The sequence below is a fragment of the Poecilia latipinna genome, unplaced genomic scaffold (assembly GCF_001443285.1).
Source record: "Poecilia latipinna isolate Pla-1442-1.1 unplaced genomic scaffold, P_latipinna-1.0 Scaffold1037, whole genome shotgun sequence".
Classification (NCBI taxonomy): Eukaryota; Metazoa; Chordata; class Actinopteri; order Cyprinodontiformes; family Poeciliidae; genus Poecilia; species Poecilia latipinna.
Genome location: NW_015113653.1, coordinates 205,268 through 226,317, shown reverse-complemented (window position 1 = coordinate 226,317; position 21,050 = coordinate 205,268). Strand labels below are relative to the sequence as shown.

General features: G+C 38.2%; 1 protein-coding gene across 4 annotated transcripts in view; it reads left to right on the top strand.

Annotated features, from left to right (window-relative positions):
* The first annotated feature begins 1,266 nt into the window (after positions 1-1,266).
* The window catches only part of LOC106959007 (SLIT-ROBO Rho GTPase-activating protein 3-like), a 44,585-nt gene continuing 24,801 nt past the window's right edge, over positions 1,267-21,050 (top strand). For 3 of the 4 annotated variants that reach the window (XM_015051247.1, XM_015051245.1, XM_015051244.1), the window contains exons 1-4: positions 1,267-1,785; positions 11,166-11,361; positions 15,508-15,670; positions 17,079-17,141. In XM_015051247.1, the coding sequence (XP_014906733.1) occupies positions 1,719-1,785; positions 11,166-11,361; positions 15,508-15,670; positions 17,079-17,141 (489 nt within the window). In that variant the 5' untranslated portion in view covers positions 1,267-1,718. The remainder of the gene's footprint in view (positions 1,786-11,165; positions 11,362-15,507; positions 15,671-17,078; positions 17,142-21,050) is intronic. The other variant, XM_015051248.1, reaches the window with a different exon arrangement.

Here is a 21,050-nt window from a genome sequence, read left to right as displayed (position 1 = left end):
TGAGGATTTGCCACACAGGTGGATGAGCATTTCTTTGCTCAGATAAAATGAAATCTTCTCACTGCAGCAGCTGCTCTCATGTGAGACAAAGATATATTTTGGGAGACAGAAAAAAAAATCAAAAATAGCAAATAGTAACTAAGATGATACAGGAAGTCATGTCAAAGTATGCAAACCGTGTCAGACTGAGTTACACATAACAGCTCAATGCTATATGTAGCTCAGACATTGGCTTCAGAAAAGGTTTCATAAGTGCATCGACTATAGTTTACAATTGGCTCACTATGCAGTCAATATGTTAACATCCATTAATAATCTGTTTTGCCTGAGTGAAGTTATCCCGTTCCACCTTCCTCAAATCAAATTAAGCTGGTGTCAAACATTTGTGTTTGTTCTAGTTTGTACTGCAAAAATTTTCATTTGTACCGCTGTCATTTTAAAATATGAATTCATTTCCAGAGGTCATCATCACAGTCAAAGGTACCAAAAGCTGTGCTTGTGCTTGATTTTCTAGCAAATGGGCCTGACCTTTAACCCCAGAGAGAATCTATGGAGTACTGCCAAGAGGAAGACGGGAGGCACCAGAAGCAACAATAAAGATGACCTGAAGTTGGACTTCCAGATCACCTCTGCAGAACCACAGACTGATTTCCCCCACAATGCATTGATCCAGCAATTCATGGGCCAGAATCCTTACAATTACAAAAAATAAAGGCTTGAAATGTTCCACTGTGTCTAATAAATCTATTTAATAAACAAGTTTTACTTTCTGAAATAAGTGACAAACAACATTTGAAAACTTTTTCACAATATTCTAACTTTGGAGATATACCGGTAAATTTAATTTGCTTCCTGTACATCCTCCAGACTCACACTTGGCTTCTCATCACCTGCAGTTGGGTCTTGGCCCCTGCTTCGATAACCAATGATGCAGAAAATAGGAGACTAAAAGGCCAAGATCTCCGTCATGACTATAATATCTTGACTGAACCATGAGGATGCAGTGTTATTTTCTTGCTAAGACCATACATGCTACGCTACCATATACATCCCTGTGTCTGTGAAACTGCAACATTTGTGGCATTGGGAAGCCTGCAAATTTAATTCCCATGAATGCCCACAAAGTCATGGCCTGTGTCCCCGCAGACAACATGCAATCTGTTATTGAGACAGATTTTAATTTGAGTTCACACAGAAGAATCTTAAATCATCCATGAAAGAAAAGAGAGAGTGGGGAGAAGACTGGGGGAGGAGTCTCCCACTGACTTTCACATCCATTCTGCCAAATCTGCAGCAGCATTGAACTCGCACAGAAAAGGCGAGGCTAACAAAAGAAAAGGAAAAAAAAAAGGCAAACTGAAGAATGCTTTTCTGAAGGACCTCCTATCACTAGGCTTGAGTTGAGTTTGCATGTACATTAGACGTGAACTGGTTCATGATTTACTGAGGAGTGCTGGTGAAGAGGAGGAGGAGTGGTCAGGATCGGAGATCATTAAGCACTTTGAAAAAGACGTCGCCCTGAACGCAGCACAGCAGCACCGCAGCCAGGAGGACCAGAAGTGCGTTTAACCTCCGAAAGTTGCGTCGATCTGGACATGATTTGGTTCTGATTTGCTGCTCAGCTGCCCGGAGAGGACTGCGGAGGGGCTGAACGCCGCATTGTGGCAACCGACACCCTCGATTCCTGCCCGAGGACTGCACAAGCCGCTCGCCGCAAAATGTCATCTCAGGCCAAAGTCAAGAAGGACAAAGAGATTATTGCCGAATATGAGACCCAAGTGAAAGGTGGGTGACGTGCAGGGCCTGCTCCCATTGTTGTTGTTGCTTTTGTGGGAGGACACCCTTGCATAACTTTACTACAATCTTTATGTGGCTCTAGTGTGCAGTGTTGTGGGGTGGGAGAGATTACATTGGTTTAGTTAACTTATTTTCCTGCCTTCCTTCCAGAAATTGTCCCTGGCATCATGTTTCACTCTATTTTATTTAGACGGAGTTCTTTTTTACTTGAAATTAAATATGGGGAAAATTTAAAGCAAGCATCTGGCTCCTGCAGAGAACTCTGTGCTCCAGTTTCTCAAACATGCCTTGCTTTGTGCGACCATGTAAGCAATGGGCTTTTATTATTTCTTTGCTCTGTGCCAGCTTTGACAGTTATTCCTGATGATCCTACAATATATATATTTTTAAGTACCTTCAGCTCTTAAAATGTTCCCACCTTCCCATTGCAGAAGCTTCTTTGGCGTGAAAAAGTTAAGACCTATGAGAGATGGCGATCATCCCTTTTGTAGTATTTTCCTGTCACTTCATGACTCAGTGTGAGAAAGAATAGAAGGGAATGCTTGAGAAGGTCACCCAACAGTTCAGAAAGTCCATGAATTATGCATGCTGTCTGTATGAATTATGAACTATGAAAGGATTTCACTGTCTGACACTAAATATGTGACTGGATGAACCAACCAGTGAGAGTGAGAAGAAAGTCAGGAACGGATCAGACAGATTGCAGGATGTGAATAGACAGGCTTGTCTTGTCATCATGCTGCACCTCCCTCTTATTGTTGTGGTTTTAATGTAAGTCTTACATTTCCTGTTGCTGTAAGGTGTCACTTCAGTCTGTCTGAACCCCCAGAAGCCAGTTGGATCTTTTTGCATGCTAACTGATCACTTTGTTTACAAGACAAACAAACCAATGAGTTTAAAAGAAGCGTTAGTTCCAGCTATGCTAGCTCAGTTCCATGCCGTTTGAGAGAGCATTGTTTTCGCAGGTTATTATGTCCATTGAATGGCAGACAGTTTAGTCTGAGAAAGAAATGACAGCAAAGGTATGAACTAGATGAACTGACCACATTCCAGTTGAGTATTCATGTGAACTAGTTCTGCAGGAGAAATGCGCTAAAGAAGAATGACCACTAAATTGGATTGCAGCTACTTATTGGTTTTTTCCATAGTCCTGCTCATTTACATCAAAGGTGGTTAAAACAGGCATATCTTTATCAGGACAATTTGCAAAAAATTTGCAATGTTGAACTTGTAGCTTCAGTCTTTTTCTGTTATTCGACTTTCATAACCACATTTAATGTTGCAGTTATCAATACAGTTTTTTTTTTTTTTTACTTTGGTCTTGTTTTTTTGTTTTTGTTTTGTCTGTGTAAACCCCCCAATACTCCCCCCACACACAGTGTGTTCTTAATCACAATGTTTTGTTTTTAATTATTTTACATTGGTGAAGCATTTAAACAAAAATGAATGTTTTTTCACATTCAGTGATCTGAACCTATTTAGAGAACATTTTTTGAATACATCATTCATATTTAAAATACGATGTTCTGAACTGTATTTAGATAAAACTGTGTTCCTGCTTTGAAACCCAATCATCTAAAAGCACATTTCTATATTCTACTCCATATACTATGAAGAAATGTGGTTACATGACCTTTGTAAATATTTATCAGCAGAACCTTTCAGAGAGTTTCTTTTATTTTGGCCATAAATGGATCAGAAACAAACAAAAAATAAATAAATAAAGTGGAAATAAATATTTATATTTATTTATATATCATGCCAATCCCTAAGTGCAATGGAGAACTCAGATTTGGGTACGATGGGTATAAAATTAATTCTTTACATGTATTAAATCGAAGTAGGAAGACAAACAGCTGTACAAAATGAGGGTTTGAAATGCTGAAAGAACAAAATGCCCTGAAGCTCTGAGATAAAATCATATGTATTTATCATATTATCATATCTTTCTTAGTTTATATATATATATATATATATATATATATATATATATATATATATTGTTTATTTCCTTTTAACTTCTTCCAGTTTCTTTTTAAAGTCTGTTTGGCTGTGAACACAACAGTTTGACCTCAGTCACATGAAATAAGTCTAGATTTTGCTATAATTTTTATTTTCTTGGGATTGTGCAGTAGAAAAGTCTTGAGTTTGGACCCTCTTTTTTGTATGTTCTCCCAATGCATGTGTGGGTTCTCTCCATCAACTCTACCCGTCTCTCGCCCAGTGATTGGCACCAGCCCTCCCGCTGCTCAACAATAATACACATTTGACGGCTGGATTGAAACTATGGCTGTATGATATTATGAACATGTGCTAAAGGATGATTATGATGATGACAACAAATCAGTAACACTGTTGACGTCTTTCTCCTTTGGTTTTACAAGAAAGAGCCAGAAAGCCTCAACGGCACACTCAAAGCACAGAACGTATAGCCGGTGTGAAGCCAGGCTTAGATGGGAGAGCTAACCACTGCACAGCTGAAATGACAAAGGATTGTCAACACGTGTCGGGAATGAAGAACATGATGAGCATTTATAGTCAGAGGAGAGGTGTGGTGAAATTTCTTTTTGTCACTCTTTCGCTCTCACACTGTCTTCACGCTCACACTTACACACAGATCGGTCTGCACTCGGCTCCGCCTCTCTGAGAGAGCCATCACAGCCCGATCGCTCGTCTCAGTTTCAGGAAAGGCTTTTAAGCTGACATCTTAAGCTCATTTGCTAACGGGGCTTGGATTGGTTTGGCGCTACGAGGATTTTATTCATGCAGTGATGCTGGCCTCCAGTAAAGCTCAGCTGCTGACTGCACAGCATATCAATCAGACCCAAATCTTCTGCACTTTACAAGTGTTTGTTTCTCTGACATTTTGTCACTGTTTGAAAAAATGGTTGATTTATCCTTTTATGCATGTTTTAGCTAATATTTTTAATAAGCTGAGAGAAAATACTAACTTATGTCATAATTTTGTGAATAATAATAAAATAATTCACAAAATATCACTAACTTGTTGGCCAAGTTAGTGGCTTTATTTGTGAGAAATCATTCTATTTTATCTCTATTTTATGCAGAGAGATCTATTATCCATCATCCTGTTTCAGTTTTGTATCTTAAGCCTTGGACATCTTTTCCATAATTTAGAGTTAAAAATAAAAAGCATTGAAGACTTTGTGCAGCCTAACTACAAAGTTATCATAGTTAAGGACTTGTTACTTCAGTCAGTCTTATTGATAGCCTTGAAATTAATGTGATTTTCTTCACAAATACACATTTCCTTGGGGAGCAAGCAGACAAACCTTTCAGCCAGATTCCATCACAAAGGAAAAAAAATATTTTGATAAATGCTGGCCTGAAGTGTTATGGTTGAATTTTGACAGCGCCATAAATATCTTTGTTGTTTGTGTCTTGGTAACACCAATGTTTGAGATTCTTGTTTGTTGCTTCGGTGACAGACCAAGGCTTGCAGCGGAGCATTATGAAATCCAAGGAGAAAGCCGTTTGGAACTGCGCCTGTAAATTTAGGATTTTCCTGTGTGATTACACCAAGAGTGACGCAGTTGTTAAAAGCATTTTTCAGGAGTGAGCGAGCAAGCTTATGTCAACTCAACCAAACTAACTATAAATGCATGCCATAGTCATTACTGCATTCACAAAACAAGCGCTCACACAACACAGCCTTGATTTGCACCAAATTATGTCAACGTGTCATTCTGGGTTAGGTCCCTTGTGACTAGCCACGCATGGCTAACAACAGTCTCAGTCACTGCTACCGGCCACGCTTACTAATAACTGTGCTCGGCTACTTTGAACTGGCAACCGTGGTGACGGCGACTCCATTCTGCGTTGTATTTGGTGCTCTGTTCTGTTGTAAAGCCCACGCCTAGCTGGCAGAGCTGGGATGAAACTGTGACCAAAGCTTTCCCTTATTTCATTTGACTGTCTGCCAGAGATTGGAGCGTAAACACCCCAAGCGCTGCTGCTGTTACATTTGTTGGGTGAGCATGTCTGTTTTGACCCTGCAGAGTAAAAATAGCAGGTGACGGCCCTCTAACATTTCAGGAAGGGCAAACATTTGTAACAAATAACCTTTTCGAGCTGTAACTATATCAGATTAAACGATGTAGGTGGTGCTACGTCGCTTAATGTAGCACCACATTAAGCGATGTAGTGTCAAGCTAAATTACGTTTTAGCTTGACACTCAGGTGGGTTTACAATTACTGACTGTCAGTTTGAATGCTGTGTGCCACATTACCATTTAAAGAGAGAAAAATATTTACCAGCATCATTTAACATTAAATTACTGGGGGCTTTGTTGTATATTAAATAGTCACTGACCAGCTTCATACCGGCTGGTATTTTGCATAGATTGCAGTTCTGACTGCAATCTATGCCAAGATTGTTGAATCTTGGCATAGATTCAACAAGGTGGTAAAAATATCTCTCAGTATCAGGTCTAATATGACATGATAGTACCTCATAGTTGGTGCAGATTTGTTGGCTGCACATCAGAATGTGAGTCATTTTTTTTTTTTTTTTTTCAATCACAATCCTCAAGGCATAACTCCCAGCGTGTTATAGATGTTTCCCTGCTTAGGTACATCTGGTTTCTGGCTGCTTGACAGACTTTTGCTGAACCGCAGAAACCTGAATCAGGTGTGTTTAAAGCAGGGAAACATCTAAAACATTCCTTGGATTGATTGAGACCTGGTGACTGTGGAGGCTGTTGGAATTCAACAGCAGCAATACTCTGGTAAGGTGTGGCATTCAACCTACATCCGTTTGGTACTGACTGTGTCAAGAGGCTATCCTTCATGATTACACCACCAGCACCATCCTGAGTCATTAAGACCTTTGCTATCATGTTATGACAACCAACCATCTTAATATTGTATCAAAATCAATATTTAAAAGACCACACAACATCTTTCCACTTTCGCTGAATCTGTGTGAATTGTAGACTTGGATCCTTGTTTTCAGCTGACATCCGGTGTGGTCTTCTGCTGCTGTTGCCCATCAGAGGTCAGATGTCTTCCAAACTTCAGCTGCAACATTTCTTGCTTAAGCTATTGTTGCTTTTTCTTTAATTTAAAGCCAGTCTGGCTATTTGACTGACATCAACAATAGGTCTGTGACTCACAGGATACGTTTGTTTTCGTTTTTTGCACCTTCTCAGTAGTTCAGACAAAAAGTTACGGGTGAAAAACCAAGTAGATAAGCTGCTTCTAAAATACTCAGACTGTTTTGTTTAACAGCAATACAATGACTAAACTCACTGGTTTAAGCTTCCCTTTTTTTGATGTTTGGTTTAAACTTCATTAATTTGTCCTTACATGTCTTAATGCATTGCTGTTGCGTGATTTGCTAATTCAATATTTGTCTTAAGCCATCATATTTGTCTGTATGATTTGAAATTTAGTTTTTTTTTTTTTACAAAGTACCATGATATGACATGTGTTGTGAGTTGGCATTAAATAAATAAGTTGTACTAAATCAGAAAGGTGTACCTAGTAAATTGGCCAGAGAGTGTACTTTTAAAACTGAAAACTTATCACAAATGAATAGTTTTATATCTGCTAAAATCCAGAAATACCATCATTTGGCATATTTTCAGTCCGTGCAAGTTGGCGCTTGTTTAAAGTGAAACACTCATTGCACACAATCAATAATGTCACTGCTTACCTAATGTTTTATCTACCTTAGAACAAGCTCCATTCATGCAGCCATTAATCTTAAATATTAAAATATATTGCCATATCCTTAAAGCCATGCATAGAGTATTAAATGTTTGTGTATCTCGATCTAAACAGGGTAAGAAACGCCATCAAATGTCCAAAACCCTGTTTGTGAATTTCCACCAGCCTTTGGGTGTGGAGTATACACAATGTTCCCAGGCAAATAATCTGGTATGACATGCTGCTCGACATTTTATTACTCTCAACTAAAGAGAGAGGAAAAAAGTGTCTGGGTCCTGTTTCTTGAATTCCTTGCGAGCTTCTGTGTAATTATGCATTACCCTGCAAAGGCTTGAATCATTCATTGAATGTAGTGCTCTATTGCTAGTAACACTTTAGGATCTAAAAATAACTGTCACACAGGACTGGGGGAAAGCAAATATCAAAAGTGCATCTGGTTTTCTTTTTTAAATCGACAAAATAAAATATTGCTCTCCGAGTTGTTTGCTTGCTGACACTGTGGGGATTGTAATCACTTAAACCATAAAGGCCAACAAATTGTGTTGCTCATTGGTCTATTTCAGTTCAAGAGTGCATCACAGCCCGTGAAGTTTTGGACTTGATCGCTGCCTTATTCATCGTTAGAGGCTGGTTGTTGCTTGTTCTGAAGCAGAGTACGTTGCCCTTGTCCTTGGCCATTATGCTAAACAGACTGACTGCTGTGACCGTTGGAGCAGGGAACTGGCCTGCTCTCACTGAAATGCCTCCAGAGGCATGTAACCAGGCAACGAGGCAACTGTGGGGACCAAAAGAGGTACATCTCCTCCTTTCCGCATATCAGGGGATTACATATTTACTTTGTTTGTCTCAGTCTTTGCTCATTCATTCACAATTTCCCCTCACAGACAGCGGGGGAGGAATTTTTTTTGTCATCCTTCCCTCTGCTTTCGGAAAAAATGGCACGAAGAATCTTAACAGAAGGGATCTCTTGAAGGCAGTCTTTTCGCTTCATGCATTTACATAGATTTGTTGTCAATTCAGCAATGATGTGCATGCTTGTAACAGTGTGTCATAGTGGGATCTTTTGAAACAGCGTTGGTCAAGTGGTCTCGTTACCTTCTACACAAAAGAACTTTGTTCAAAAAGCCTTGCATATGTCTCTGCATAATCTGTCCATGTGAGCTCAGAAGTAGTTTAACATAATTAATGCTAAAGTAACCAACGTGGCTGTGCGTCACCACTGAGTGGAAAGTAAAATACTTGTGTTTTCAGTATTAATGTGGATTTAACTGGAACTAGAGCTACACAATCCATTGAACTTAATAATCTATATAAAAGTACAAAATAGAAAAGTTCATCTGTGTTGCTGTGTCTCGTACATTCAATTGAGAAGATAATTGTGATGTTCGATTTATAATAACAAAATAAGCTTTGACAATATTCTGGAGAAAACTAAGAACCTTTTTTTATTATTATTATTTTTCACTATTAATGTGATCATAAATCACAACATGTGTTTGTAAAGAATTAGTATTGACTGAAGAATCAGTCCAGGTCTGAGTTTTGTCTTTCTCTTAAGACATTGGAATGACAAAATAAAATTATGCTTAAAACAAGCATAAGTGTTTATAGATTGGAGACTAAATGAACTTCTTAAATAGATGCACATATTGTTAGAAGCTAACAGTTTGCCTGTACCCGTACTCTCATGAGGCTCGAAAATCTTTCAGTCACGTTTGTTTTTTGACACATTCGGGATGAAAATAAGAGACTTAAACTTGTATGCTCAGGGTGCTGAGGATAACCCCACCAGGTCATTTCTGGTGCCCATATTAAAGAGCCTACACTAGCTGACGACAACGAAACTGCATTTCATGATGTCATCAAATAGACTTGGATGTAAATATATTGTTGCATTTTCATTGGATAATATTGCAATCACATACCTTCCGTGTGTCATTCAGTCTTTGAACTAATATTCTTTACAGCTGCTCAATAAATATCTATTGATTGCGATTTGCATTTTTCCTACCCTTCCCAGTCTTTTCTGTTCCTGTAATGCCAGATGAAAGACATTATCTCATTTGTGGGTATTAGCATTTCAGTCACTAAAATCTGTATCTTGTTTCGGCATCAATGACAGAGGAAGTCCATTTGACTGGATCCTAAATATTATACTAAAGTAATTCAATTTTGATTATTGAGAACATTAATGTTGAGACATGTTGTGGTGAACACACTGACTGAACAACATACCTACTGCAGTATGTATCTGCCAAGATTATAGACATATGAGTGATTTATAAATGTCATAAATATTAATGTAAAAGCTGGAGGGAGTTTTAAACTGATGGTCTGATTTTAAATCCATGAATTAAGTTTATCCAGCTGTGATTTAGAAAATATGCCTACAAATGATGATATGTTCAAAATACTGATTTACCTAATAACTTTACACACAGTGCATGTTGCCCTGTGATGGACTGGTGTCCTACCAGAGTGCACCCACCCAGTGACAGCGAAAGAACCTTGAATGCATACAGTAAGCCAGACTGTTATTTGCATTTCTACTTATGAAAACGTCCGTTTGCTGTTGCCTGTCTAATGGTTCAGATAGAATCTATTCCCTGGTGATGGGGAAGCGAAATATTGTGAAAAATGTTTATCTAGATGGATTTTAATATTTCTAATTCTTTGTGTAATTTTAATCAAGGTGTACCTGTAAGTCAGACATAAGTTGTAAAGGAACATGTAGCAATAAACAGTTTATATTTAGCAGCTACATAGTCACTATATTTATTGCTGTCTTTCTTTTGACGTTACAGGTATGTGTTGGTGTAGAATTTATGGCCTTTTTAAAAACATTTTTAAGAGTCGTGGTAATATTGCTGGTTGTATTTTTGTTTTGTTGGAGGTTTTATTACATGGGATGCCAGAGATGACTGGAAATGGCTTCATTGAAATTCTAGGCTATTCAGGAAGGAGTCAGGAGGTTTTTATTAGCTGTCGTACTGATAAAACTGTAAACCTGTCCTTATCAGTAAAACAAGTGGCCTGGTTGTCTGCTGGACATTAACTGCATAACACTGAATAGCAGCCAATTTACAAAAAAAAAAAAAAAAAAATGAATGTATTTGTTTACAAAGGGACGACGTTGCATTTTCTTGTTTTATGTCTCTCAATTGTGCTTCAAAATGTTTGCCTAAAACGAGACTTTTCCCTCTTTTAACTCGATACAATTTGGTGTTCAAACCTCAAACACAGAGGAACCATTGTAATCATATAATAAGACAAATGCTCACAGTTTGTTCAGCCAATGTCCTCTGAAGGCTCTCTCGGCACAATGCATTTTGAGAAGCTGACCTATTTTGAATTTTCCGTGCTGTCTGCTGCAATCATCAGACATGCATCTCATACTGTATGCACGTGTGCAACCCCAGCAAGCAGACACCCCTGCTCTCTCTCTCTCCTTCCCTCTATCCCCACAAACACTTGCATGTAAAGCTGGCAGACAAATGAATTCTGACATTTTGGTCTTCTCCGCTTATGATGACTTTGTTCTGTTTGGTTGCATTACTTTTGGATTAAATGTGCCCTCACATGCCTTGTTGATCCTAATTGGGAGGGGGGAAGGGGGGACGCAGACATGTAGAGAGGCTCTGTTTATTTTGCTAATTCTCTTTTGTTTTGTTGCACAGAGATTCGTAACCAGCTGGTGGAGCAGTTCCGATGTCTGGAGCAGCAGTCCGAGTCCCGGCTGCAGCTGCTGCAGGACCTGCAAGAGTTCTTTCGCCGAAAGGCCGAACTCCAGCTAGAGTATTCCCGAGGGTTGGATAAGCTGGCTGAGCGCTACTCCTCCAAGATCCGCAGCTCCAGAGAGCACCAGCATTTCAAGTGAGTGTTTTAAGCAGAGAAAAACACCTGATAAACAAACATCACACGTGTGCCATGCAGATCACTGCCACTGCAGACACCGAGCAAAACAGAGGGGGGATAAAAAGCAAGGAGGGAGAAGGGATAAAAGCAAAGGAAATGACCTGAAATGAATCCAGGGCCAAGACGCCTTGTGGCCCCGGGCTGCTCTGTTCCTTCCAACTAGGTCAGACTCTTTATCTATCCCTCCACCCCCTTCTTTTATTCTCCGGCTATCAGGTCGTTCACATTTTCAAAAATCATCACAATAAAATCCTAGCCAAACAAGCATAAATTCACATTTTGCTGAGAAACTGGGACATATCTTTATTTAGAATCCGATGAAGCAGAAAGAAAGTGATATATTACAAATTTTCTCTAGTTTAACTTTCAGTGTATTGTGATCATTTGTCATGGGCAGCAGCAGCGATGGCCTGCAGCATGCTGGAGATGATGCTTAGACTAGCCTCCGGCACACTGTGACTGTGCATGTTCAGAAATTGCCCAACTCGATTTTGTTAATGAGAATCACTTGGCATGAAGATAACTATACAAAAATGACATTAATAATGCTTTGAAGCATAATATTTTCTTGTGAGGTTGGAACATTGATCAATGAAGACTGCAAGATAAATTATTGGATGCACTGTTTAATAGATCCAATACAAAGTGAATATATTTGCTCATAAGGGAGAAAATATATTATAAATGCACTAAATTAATTGTATATATTTACTTTTTTTAAATGTAGGTATGCTTGTGATTTCTACAACTAGAATCTCAGATTACTTAAAAAAAAAAAAAACATTTTGCTGTGGCATTTTTCACTTCCCAGTTTATTTTATAAAGTGGTTATATAACAAACCCTGCAAATTGTTCACATCTTGTCTGTCGCATTTTTACATTTCTTCTACACAAAGGATTTAGTGGGATGATTTTATTTTATTTTTATTTTCTTTTACTTCAAAGTGTGAGGCTCAAACATAAAAACAGTTTTGAAAAATCTATCTTCATACTTGCAGCACAAAACTGATAACTTGAGCTTACCTTGCTGGATAGGATTGCATATTGACAGCAACTTGGTAATTATAAATTGAACTATTTTTACAGAACCTGAGATTTAAGAATGTCTTAGAATTATCCATCTCCTGTCCGATCAGTTTAAATATTTTAGGTCACGAACTACGTATGATCCTATTTTGTCCAGTCTTATTACAACTAACGGGCCGTTAAGTTTCACACAGTTTGGAAGTGATGAAGCACATGCTAATTTTAGAAGCTAACAGTTACCCAGTTGTGTAATTCTCACAGTACTTAGATCAACACTTGTATTTTGTCTCACAGTTATTTTTTTAGTTTTACTGCCAGACAAACGAGATTAAAAGTGGCGATTTTATTTCAGTGTTTTAATTAGCAAGTGATGTCTGTCAAAACCAAAAAAATCTCATTACACCCCTATAGATCTGTATCTTCTACATTGATACGTACACATTTTTTTTATGTAAAGTAGTTTTATATTAGCAAATAGAAAATCAGTTATTTACAATTTAGCACTGTGGTTCAATTGGAGTAATTGATTTGTAAGTAGTTGTACATCTATTTATGCTACAGCCATACAGAGATTTATGCAGGGAAACTCTTTTCATCTCCATCATAAAGTCTCTCTTTAGCCAACTGGACCCAAAGCGCAATCATGGCTGAGAGCTCCCATCACTAGGACATTGATTAATGGAGCGTTCCCTCAGAGGGAGACTCCTGCAGAAACTTCTCCCCACACCCTCACTGTCCCAGATTTCTCCATCACATTAAATGGTCATCCTTATAACTGAATGTCAAAAGCTACTTTTATGCTTGTAGAAGAGATTGGAGGGGCTCTTTAATGCCATTAATAACCTGGAGTTGTTTCACTTCTGCTCTTTAAGCCATCTCTTATTCCATTTTCCCCACTTATGATAACATTTCTACTCTCTGTGTCACTGTGCATGACTGAATTCATGCGTGAGAAGCTCATATAGGAGTAAAAAAATTTGCTACATGTACTAAATTAACTGTACGGATTTACTTTACAAGGGACTGTCCACATGCATCACTCATAACGAACAGTGCCTTGCAAAATATCTCATACCAGTCGATTTTTTTTTACATTTTGTTAGGTAACAGCCAGTACCTTCACAATAGTGAAGTAATATGTACTTCACAAGTGGAAAGATAAGGGCATTTAATTGTTAAAGATTTTTCACAAAAAATCAAGTCTGAGTATTCACTCGCACGTAGGACAGTAAAGCAAAGGTGAGGTCTTATCTCTACAGATTTGTGTATCTCAAAACCTGAAATATTTGCCAGTTCTTCTTTGCAGAATGCATGCGTCAAATGCCTTATGACAAAAAGCAAAAACGTATATGTTTCATCACTTTCTTCATGGCACCCTTCCATAATTATTTGCCATATTTGCTAAATGCACCACTATCTGCCGTTTCTTACCTGAGCTGCGAGTCTCTGCAGCTCTCAAAGAGTTACTGGCCTCTAGTCTTCTTATTGAAATCTGAAAACAAAGGGTATGAATTGTTGTGCAAGGCACTGCATATCCATCATGTTCAGTGAATGAGGTAACAGATTCAGTTTATGTTCTGTGCCATCGGTAAAAGGTTCTTGAGTTAAGTTTTGTGTTCTTCTGATGCAATGGCGGAGCTGTAAAATAGGTATTGTATTTTTTTTTATAGGCTGTCAAGTGGAAAACCGCTTTCTGTCATTTTCCTTAAACAGCTCGACATTGCGCTGCCGGGGCTCTGAATACGAAAAGACTCATCCTTATTCTTGAGCAACCGGCAGGCAGACATTTTTATCTTGTCATCTTGAAGGCATGTCCAGGATCAAACACCAGCTCAGTTTGAGAGGCGAGCCAATAGGAATAGCTTGTTGATGCTTTTTTTTTTTCTTTTTTTCTCAAGTATCTGAAGTAAAAAAGCGATGGAGATACATAGCCCTTTTTTTTAGTTGTATTTAAGGGGTGAAAAAACAAAACAAAACAGTGCATTAAGATATTAGGAGTTTGGACATTTTTCCTGCATCATTTGTACAAAAGAAGAGCAACATCATAAACTTTAAGTAAATATAAAGCCAAGCCTTAACCACACTCACATTATTCATTGGAGAATACTTCAGAGTATGCGCTGACTCACAGTGTGTGGTTAATTGTTTGTAATATCAAAGAAACCTTCCAGTTTCCTGAAGCAAATCAAATCCAAATAGTTTCGGTGGTTTCAGGTGACCGTCTGTCTTTATTGTGGGTGCTCTGTGTGAATCACAATAAAGTTGACTCTAGGTTTCTTTGTCATAGCACAGAAACTATGATGAGGAAGAAAACTGGGATCAGTCATTGAATATACCTGAGGATTAGAGATTAAAGTCAGCTTCGTGTCAAAGTACGGCCAGTGTGCATTTTAAATAAACAAAAGCATGAACCTCTTTTGAAATTTATCAATGCTTTTAAAGATTAACATAGATGTTGTACTTGGCTTGAAATCTATCTTTTAAGTATTCTTCCTTATTAGTAAAAGCTATAAAAGTGATGAAATTTGATTTCTCCTTTTTTATACATACTGAGCCATTTAGATGTAATTTGAATTCTGGATTAGATTACCTATTTGCAGGGGAAAATATATATATTTTTACCACCTTTTTCTTCTTCTTTTTTTTTGATTAAACATTAAAAATAGTAACATGATTCTATTTATCTAAACCTGATCCCAATCATAGCAAGGTTGAAAAACACCAACACATATATGCATGCAAGAAAAATCAACAACAAGATGATAAACTGTTTGGTGTGAGGATAATTGAACTCACATGCTTCTTTGAGCAGTCAGGCAAACGGCATGCCTCACATTTGTGTGTGCACTGATTTCCTCTCTGCACGCCCTCCGGCTTTTTCATCTGTAATTGGTAAAAACTGCTTGTATTTATTGATGGATTTCAGGGTTGTTCAAGGGGGAAAATCTTCATTAAGCCTCATGTTTTAAGTTACTTTGATCAGAGTTGAGACATGAAACATTTGGCGCAGCTATAAGTACTCCTTGAAGATGCACATTTGTACCAACAAGGTGTCCTTCCCCCTACCCCTCCATGCAGGAAAGACCAAAATCTAATCTCCACTGTGAACTGCTGGTATTTGGTTTTGGACCAGACCCGGCGAGAGAGCCGAGACCACGCCACTCTCAGCGACATCTACAACAACAACGTCATTGTCCGCCTGGCACACGTGGGCGAGGATGTCACCAGACTCTTCAAAAAGGTCAGAATGGAACTGATCCTTACAAGACACGCACATTCATGCAAACGAACGGCTCAAATTACATTTCTAATGCATGTTGTGGGAAGATCAGTACACATAACACACACATAGCGGTTATAAAGTTTATTTATGTAACTTTTATGCTTGTATGACATTCTCACTTTCTAATCATCTTGAGTAAACATACCACAGTTTTAACACATAACATGTACAACATGGTTGAAAGACAATAATTATTCCTGCTGCTGGTAAAATATTATAAAACCTTGTTTATTGTACTTAAAATCATATTGTTATTTGGATATTAATACAAAAGAATTAACACAAATGGCGAATAAACATGAGCTTGATGTAGTCATTTTCATGGGTGGCACTCATTTAGTGACCGTCCAAATGTTTTGGAAATGCTTTCTTGGAAGTAAGGTAAAAGTGTGTCTATGCTACTAACAAGGCATTTATGAAGAGGGTCTAATCAGGAGGCACAAGCAAAGTTTAAACATTAGTGAACATGTTCTCTTTACTTGTTACTGACGTTTTCCCCTGCAATATACAGCCACCCTGCACAACAAGGCTCTTTGTGTTGTTTAACAATAGCAAATGTGGGCTTTTAATATATTAACACTGAATCTAAAAAGATGCACTAATGTGAAGGTGGTTAAAGATGGTTGGCTTGGGCCAGGTTAAAGGAGATTACTGATCACCGCCTGCTGGAAATCTGTCACAGAAAATGTGCTAAGACTCCTATATGACAATAATCCTGTTATGCTCGAGCTTCCTGGTTCAGCTGCAGTGCAGAGTTGATGGTAATGAATTACACATGCGGTGACAGGAGTGAATCACCTCTGGCTCTTGATAAGACAGACTCTAAAATGGACCAAATGTGCTGAAGTCTTACTGTCTAAGCATGTGAAAATGCAAGTTTGTGGTTTTGAGGAGTCGTGCCTCAGAGGTGACAACAAAACGGGATAGAGCGGCCAAAACGGCGTTCTTTATCCACTCAACAGGATTTCCAGAGTCACACTCCACTGGAGCTGGCACCATTCTCTCCCTCTTCTTGCCTAAAAGCCCTATTGTGCGAAATGTCCAATTCATCATACGCTCCCATTCCCTGTAACTGAGCTGAAGCTGGGACTCTCTGTCAGGAGAAATGTTCTGCAGTGACTGCACTGTTCTATTTTTGTCTGGCTTTTCTCTTTGGGCATTGTATTAGATCCTCTCAACTGCAGAGTAATGACAGCATGCCGGCACTTAATGACAGCCTTCGCGTAGAAATAAAACTGCCACGCAGCTTTCAAGGGTTTCATGCCATGATTACAACAGTAGTTTTCATATTTATATTTATGCATACCGCATGTTATTTCTCCACTAAATCTGCTGCTGCTGCTGTTTTCTTTTCTTTTCTTTGCAGAGTAAAGACATCGGCGTCCAGATGCACGAAGAGTTAGTGAAAGTCACCAATGAACTCTACACAGTAAGTTGCACAACATCCCTCCTCCTGCCAGCCAAACATTTCTGTCCCGGTGCCCAGCCTTGGCAGCCTGCAGCTGCAGTCCCGTATCCTTCTTTTCAACCCGAGCTCGTAACCTGTGCAGCAGCTGTCCAGACGCTGCACGCTGAAGATAGGCCTTATCAACAGAGCAGGCTTTTTATATGCATCGCTTTTTCCTTCTGCTGAGGTTGTGAAAAAGCCCATTTTTGTTCAGATGTCAGTTGCTGGATTGTTCCAAGGAAAATGTTTTGTTGTCTTCAACTGTTTTTAATCAGAGACAGCACTCTGCTTCAGAAATGCTCATGACAAACAGTTTTAAACCAGTTATGGAGCCTGAGGAAGCACTTCCTTTTGTAAAATTAACAATTCACAAATGATTTAATCAATTCACAAATGATTTAATCAATTCACAAATGATTTAATCTAACGTAAAAAGAAAAAAAAAGAAAAAAAAAATTCTGTAATTCAACATCATGTGTGATGGTGCAGAACAGAGAAAAGACACCGTTTATCGTTCATATCTAATTCGTGCGACTGCTTTGTCATGGGTTTGTTTGTTTGCTGATGTTGTGGTTCAACTGCAAGTTAATGCAAAATCTTTTAACATCTAACAACTTTAGAGCCATACAAGAGTTTTCATACATTCTGAACTCTGTCACACACACACACACTGCATGCGGCCCCTTAAGTTCAGTCAGATTTGACTGAAATTGATTTCTCATATCTTGCCACACAATCTAACTTGAGTTTAGATCTAGACTTTGACTAGACCATTATGAAAAATTACTATGCTTTTATCTGGACCATTGCATTGCAGCTCTGGCTGCATGTGGAAGACCATAGTCATGCTTAAAGCTAAACTGCTATCCCAATCTCAAGATTTCATCAACTGCAAACAATCCCCAAAGCGCGATGATGTCACCACCATTTTTTACAGTAAGGGATGGCGTGTTCAAGTGATGTGCAGTGTTGGTGTGCGGTATGAAAAAACCAACACTTTTTCACACAGCTGAGACCTGGGTCTCCTACCGGTGGGATGTGCCCCGGTAGATCTCCAGGAGGCATCCTCATCAGATGCCTGACACCGACTCCTCTCGATGTTCAAAGTCCAGTCCTTTTCTAAGTGCTGTAACTAAAGCAACACCAGAGCCAAAATAAGACAAGCAGTAAAGCAGAAATGTTAACTCATTAATTGTCTTTAATTCAACACAGCATTTGGATTTGTGTCCTTTGGCTACTTTGTACTGATAAAATAATTTGTCCTGAGCCTTTGACATTATTTATTAAATTAAATTTAATATCAAGTGAACATAATGAAAATATTTTTTTTAGGCAAAGATCATGAAGAAACTATATTTAATCATATGGATTTGACCAAAAGGGAGAAAACATGTGAAAATGTCTCATTGAATGTTTGACTTTTGAAAGAATTTATTTGCATACATTTCCTTAAATGCGAAATAAGTATACATTTTATACTAGCTGCATTAGAGACTTCAGTGGTTGCTATGCCAATGTTTATTGTGAAAGGTGTAAAAATACATCAGTGTGAGAAGCAAAGGTTCAAAGAGCAGAAAGCACCACGATAGAAACGGCAGAAAAAAAGTCTTCTCACATATAACTTCATACAGCACAGCTAACATTGCTGCTATACTAATATTGATTTTTTCTCTTTTCCCCTTTTCACATTCATGCATTATTAAAAGCCTGTCTGCAACTCAGAAACGCAGCGTTACTGGATAGCAAAGTCTTTTCAACTCTGCAGCAGTAACAGTAACAGAGCTAAACGTGGATGTGTAACCCATGTAATCTTTTGTGTTGAAGACTTTTTAGGAGCTAATGGATGAGGGCAACCATCATCCACCACATTTTTGTGCGGCACTTGACTTGTCACTCGTGTCATTTGCAGCACAGACGTTCGCTCGGTGTCACTTTGTTACCTCCTTCCTCCCCTGCTGATCGATCTCACGTTCTCTTCTCATCCATTTCAGTCAGGGTTGCTAGGAAACCAGAACCTGAGAACTAGTGATGGAGAAGCAGATGTTGCCTAATTGAACTGTTATATCTGGCATTAGTATTTAAACAGTATATAGGTTGACAGCTGTAAAAATCTTTTTCATTACACCTAGATCTTGTTTTAAATCACTGGAAAGTTTATTTTGTGGCTTATTGAAATATAAGACAAGATCTTGGAGAAATGCAACCAGATCATCTTCAGAATATCAACAAGAATATGACACTCATAAGGATGGTGAATATGATAACGTTCTCGATGCTTTCATCTGAGTCCACTGTAAATACTCCACGGTCTTCCATCATGTCATGATCATGTGTATGTAAAATGAGTAACCAGTGGAGAGTCTTTATTGAACAATGATGTGATGCATCCAAGTATAATAACACTCATTTGAAGATTATAGGCAATGTGATATTTTTTTTTTTCAGAAGGACAAGTAACAAGTCTAAAGCTGTCAACTCACAAACTGACTGTTGCAGTGAGCTTAATCAGAGCCAGTCATTTACATATAACCTAGTTTTTAAATTACAGTTAAGAAATGTAAACGCATAGTTTGGAATTTGCAGCTTTCTCTCCAAAACAGTGTAATATTCACATTAAAATAGAATAAGATAATTAGAAATTGTTTTAAGGTTCATAATAACACGAAATACCTTACATTATTTTACATATTCCTACCTGTTTTTTTTTGTTTTTTTTAAACCAACTTCAAATAAGCTTAAAGATTATTCTGTCAAAAATCAAAGGCTGCTATCCTCAGCGCAAGTATCCCAGGTTCAATTCCCGACTCTGTGCCATTTACTGCATGTCCTCCCCTTCTCTCTCTGCCCTTCTTCCTGTCAAGCCACTATCAAATACAGGCCACTAGTGCTGACAAAAAAAAATTAAAAAGGGGGTGGGGGTTAATCTTATAGAGTCTCAAAGGCAGATGAGAATCAGCTTTACAAAATAAAGATGGAAATGTGTGTCTCGTATAGTGAAAACAAGGTGTTTGCGATCAGTAAGTCTGGAGTTTAAGACCGGCTTGTTCTGGTCTATATTTAGTCTTCTTCTAATAAATGTCTAAAAATATGTTTCAACAGCTTTCACTTTTAAACCAAATATAGACCAAGTTTAGCCTTGACAACTTTGGACCTTTTGGAAATGGGTTCGAAGAAAATAAGCTCGCTGCATGACTTGGTGGCATAAACTGCGATATGTTGATTTGCTGTGTCATACTGCCTGGTACACACAGATGGCCAGAAAGAGACTATATCCCGACTTGAAGTGTTTTGTGAAAGGGGCTTCTAAGAGCTTTCATGCCATGTTGACAGACTGCTACGAGAGCTGGAAACAAAATCTCCAAGATGTAGCGAGCAATTGCAGCTGGCCTTGTTATCATAAATCTAGAGTGATGATATGAGAGAAAGATATATTAGAGGATTATGTGTTGGACAATACTCAGAGATTCATTTTGTGTTAAGTTTTTCTACTAGCAGTCTACAACAGCAGCCATTAAGAGATTTTTTTTTCTCAGATATTCATATATTTTTTTCATTACAATGAAGCTTTTCAGTCTCAGTACCACTCAGTGATTTTAATTTTATTTTTAGGAACTAATAAAAGTGCTGATTTTATGACACTTCAACCAAACATTTACTTCTTATGGTTCTGAAAAGTTTTCACATTTTCACTTGTTACAATCTGAAATTGTTAAAGGATTTCCAGATTAATCAGTTGACTCTTAATAAGAAAGATGTGTGGTGGTGTTTTTACTGTTCATCACTTTACGTCCTTCTTTTTTTTTTTTTTTTTTTTTTTTTTTTTTTTTGGGGAAAAAAAAAAACCAAATTCAACCCAGGAAAGATCTGAGGGCTGGGAACAAACAGGAGGGG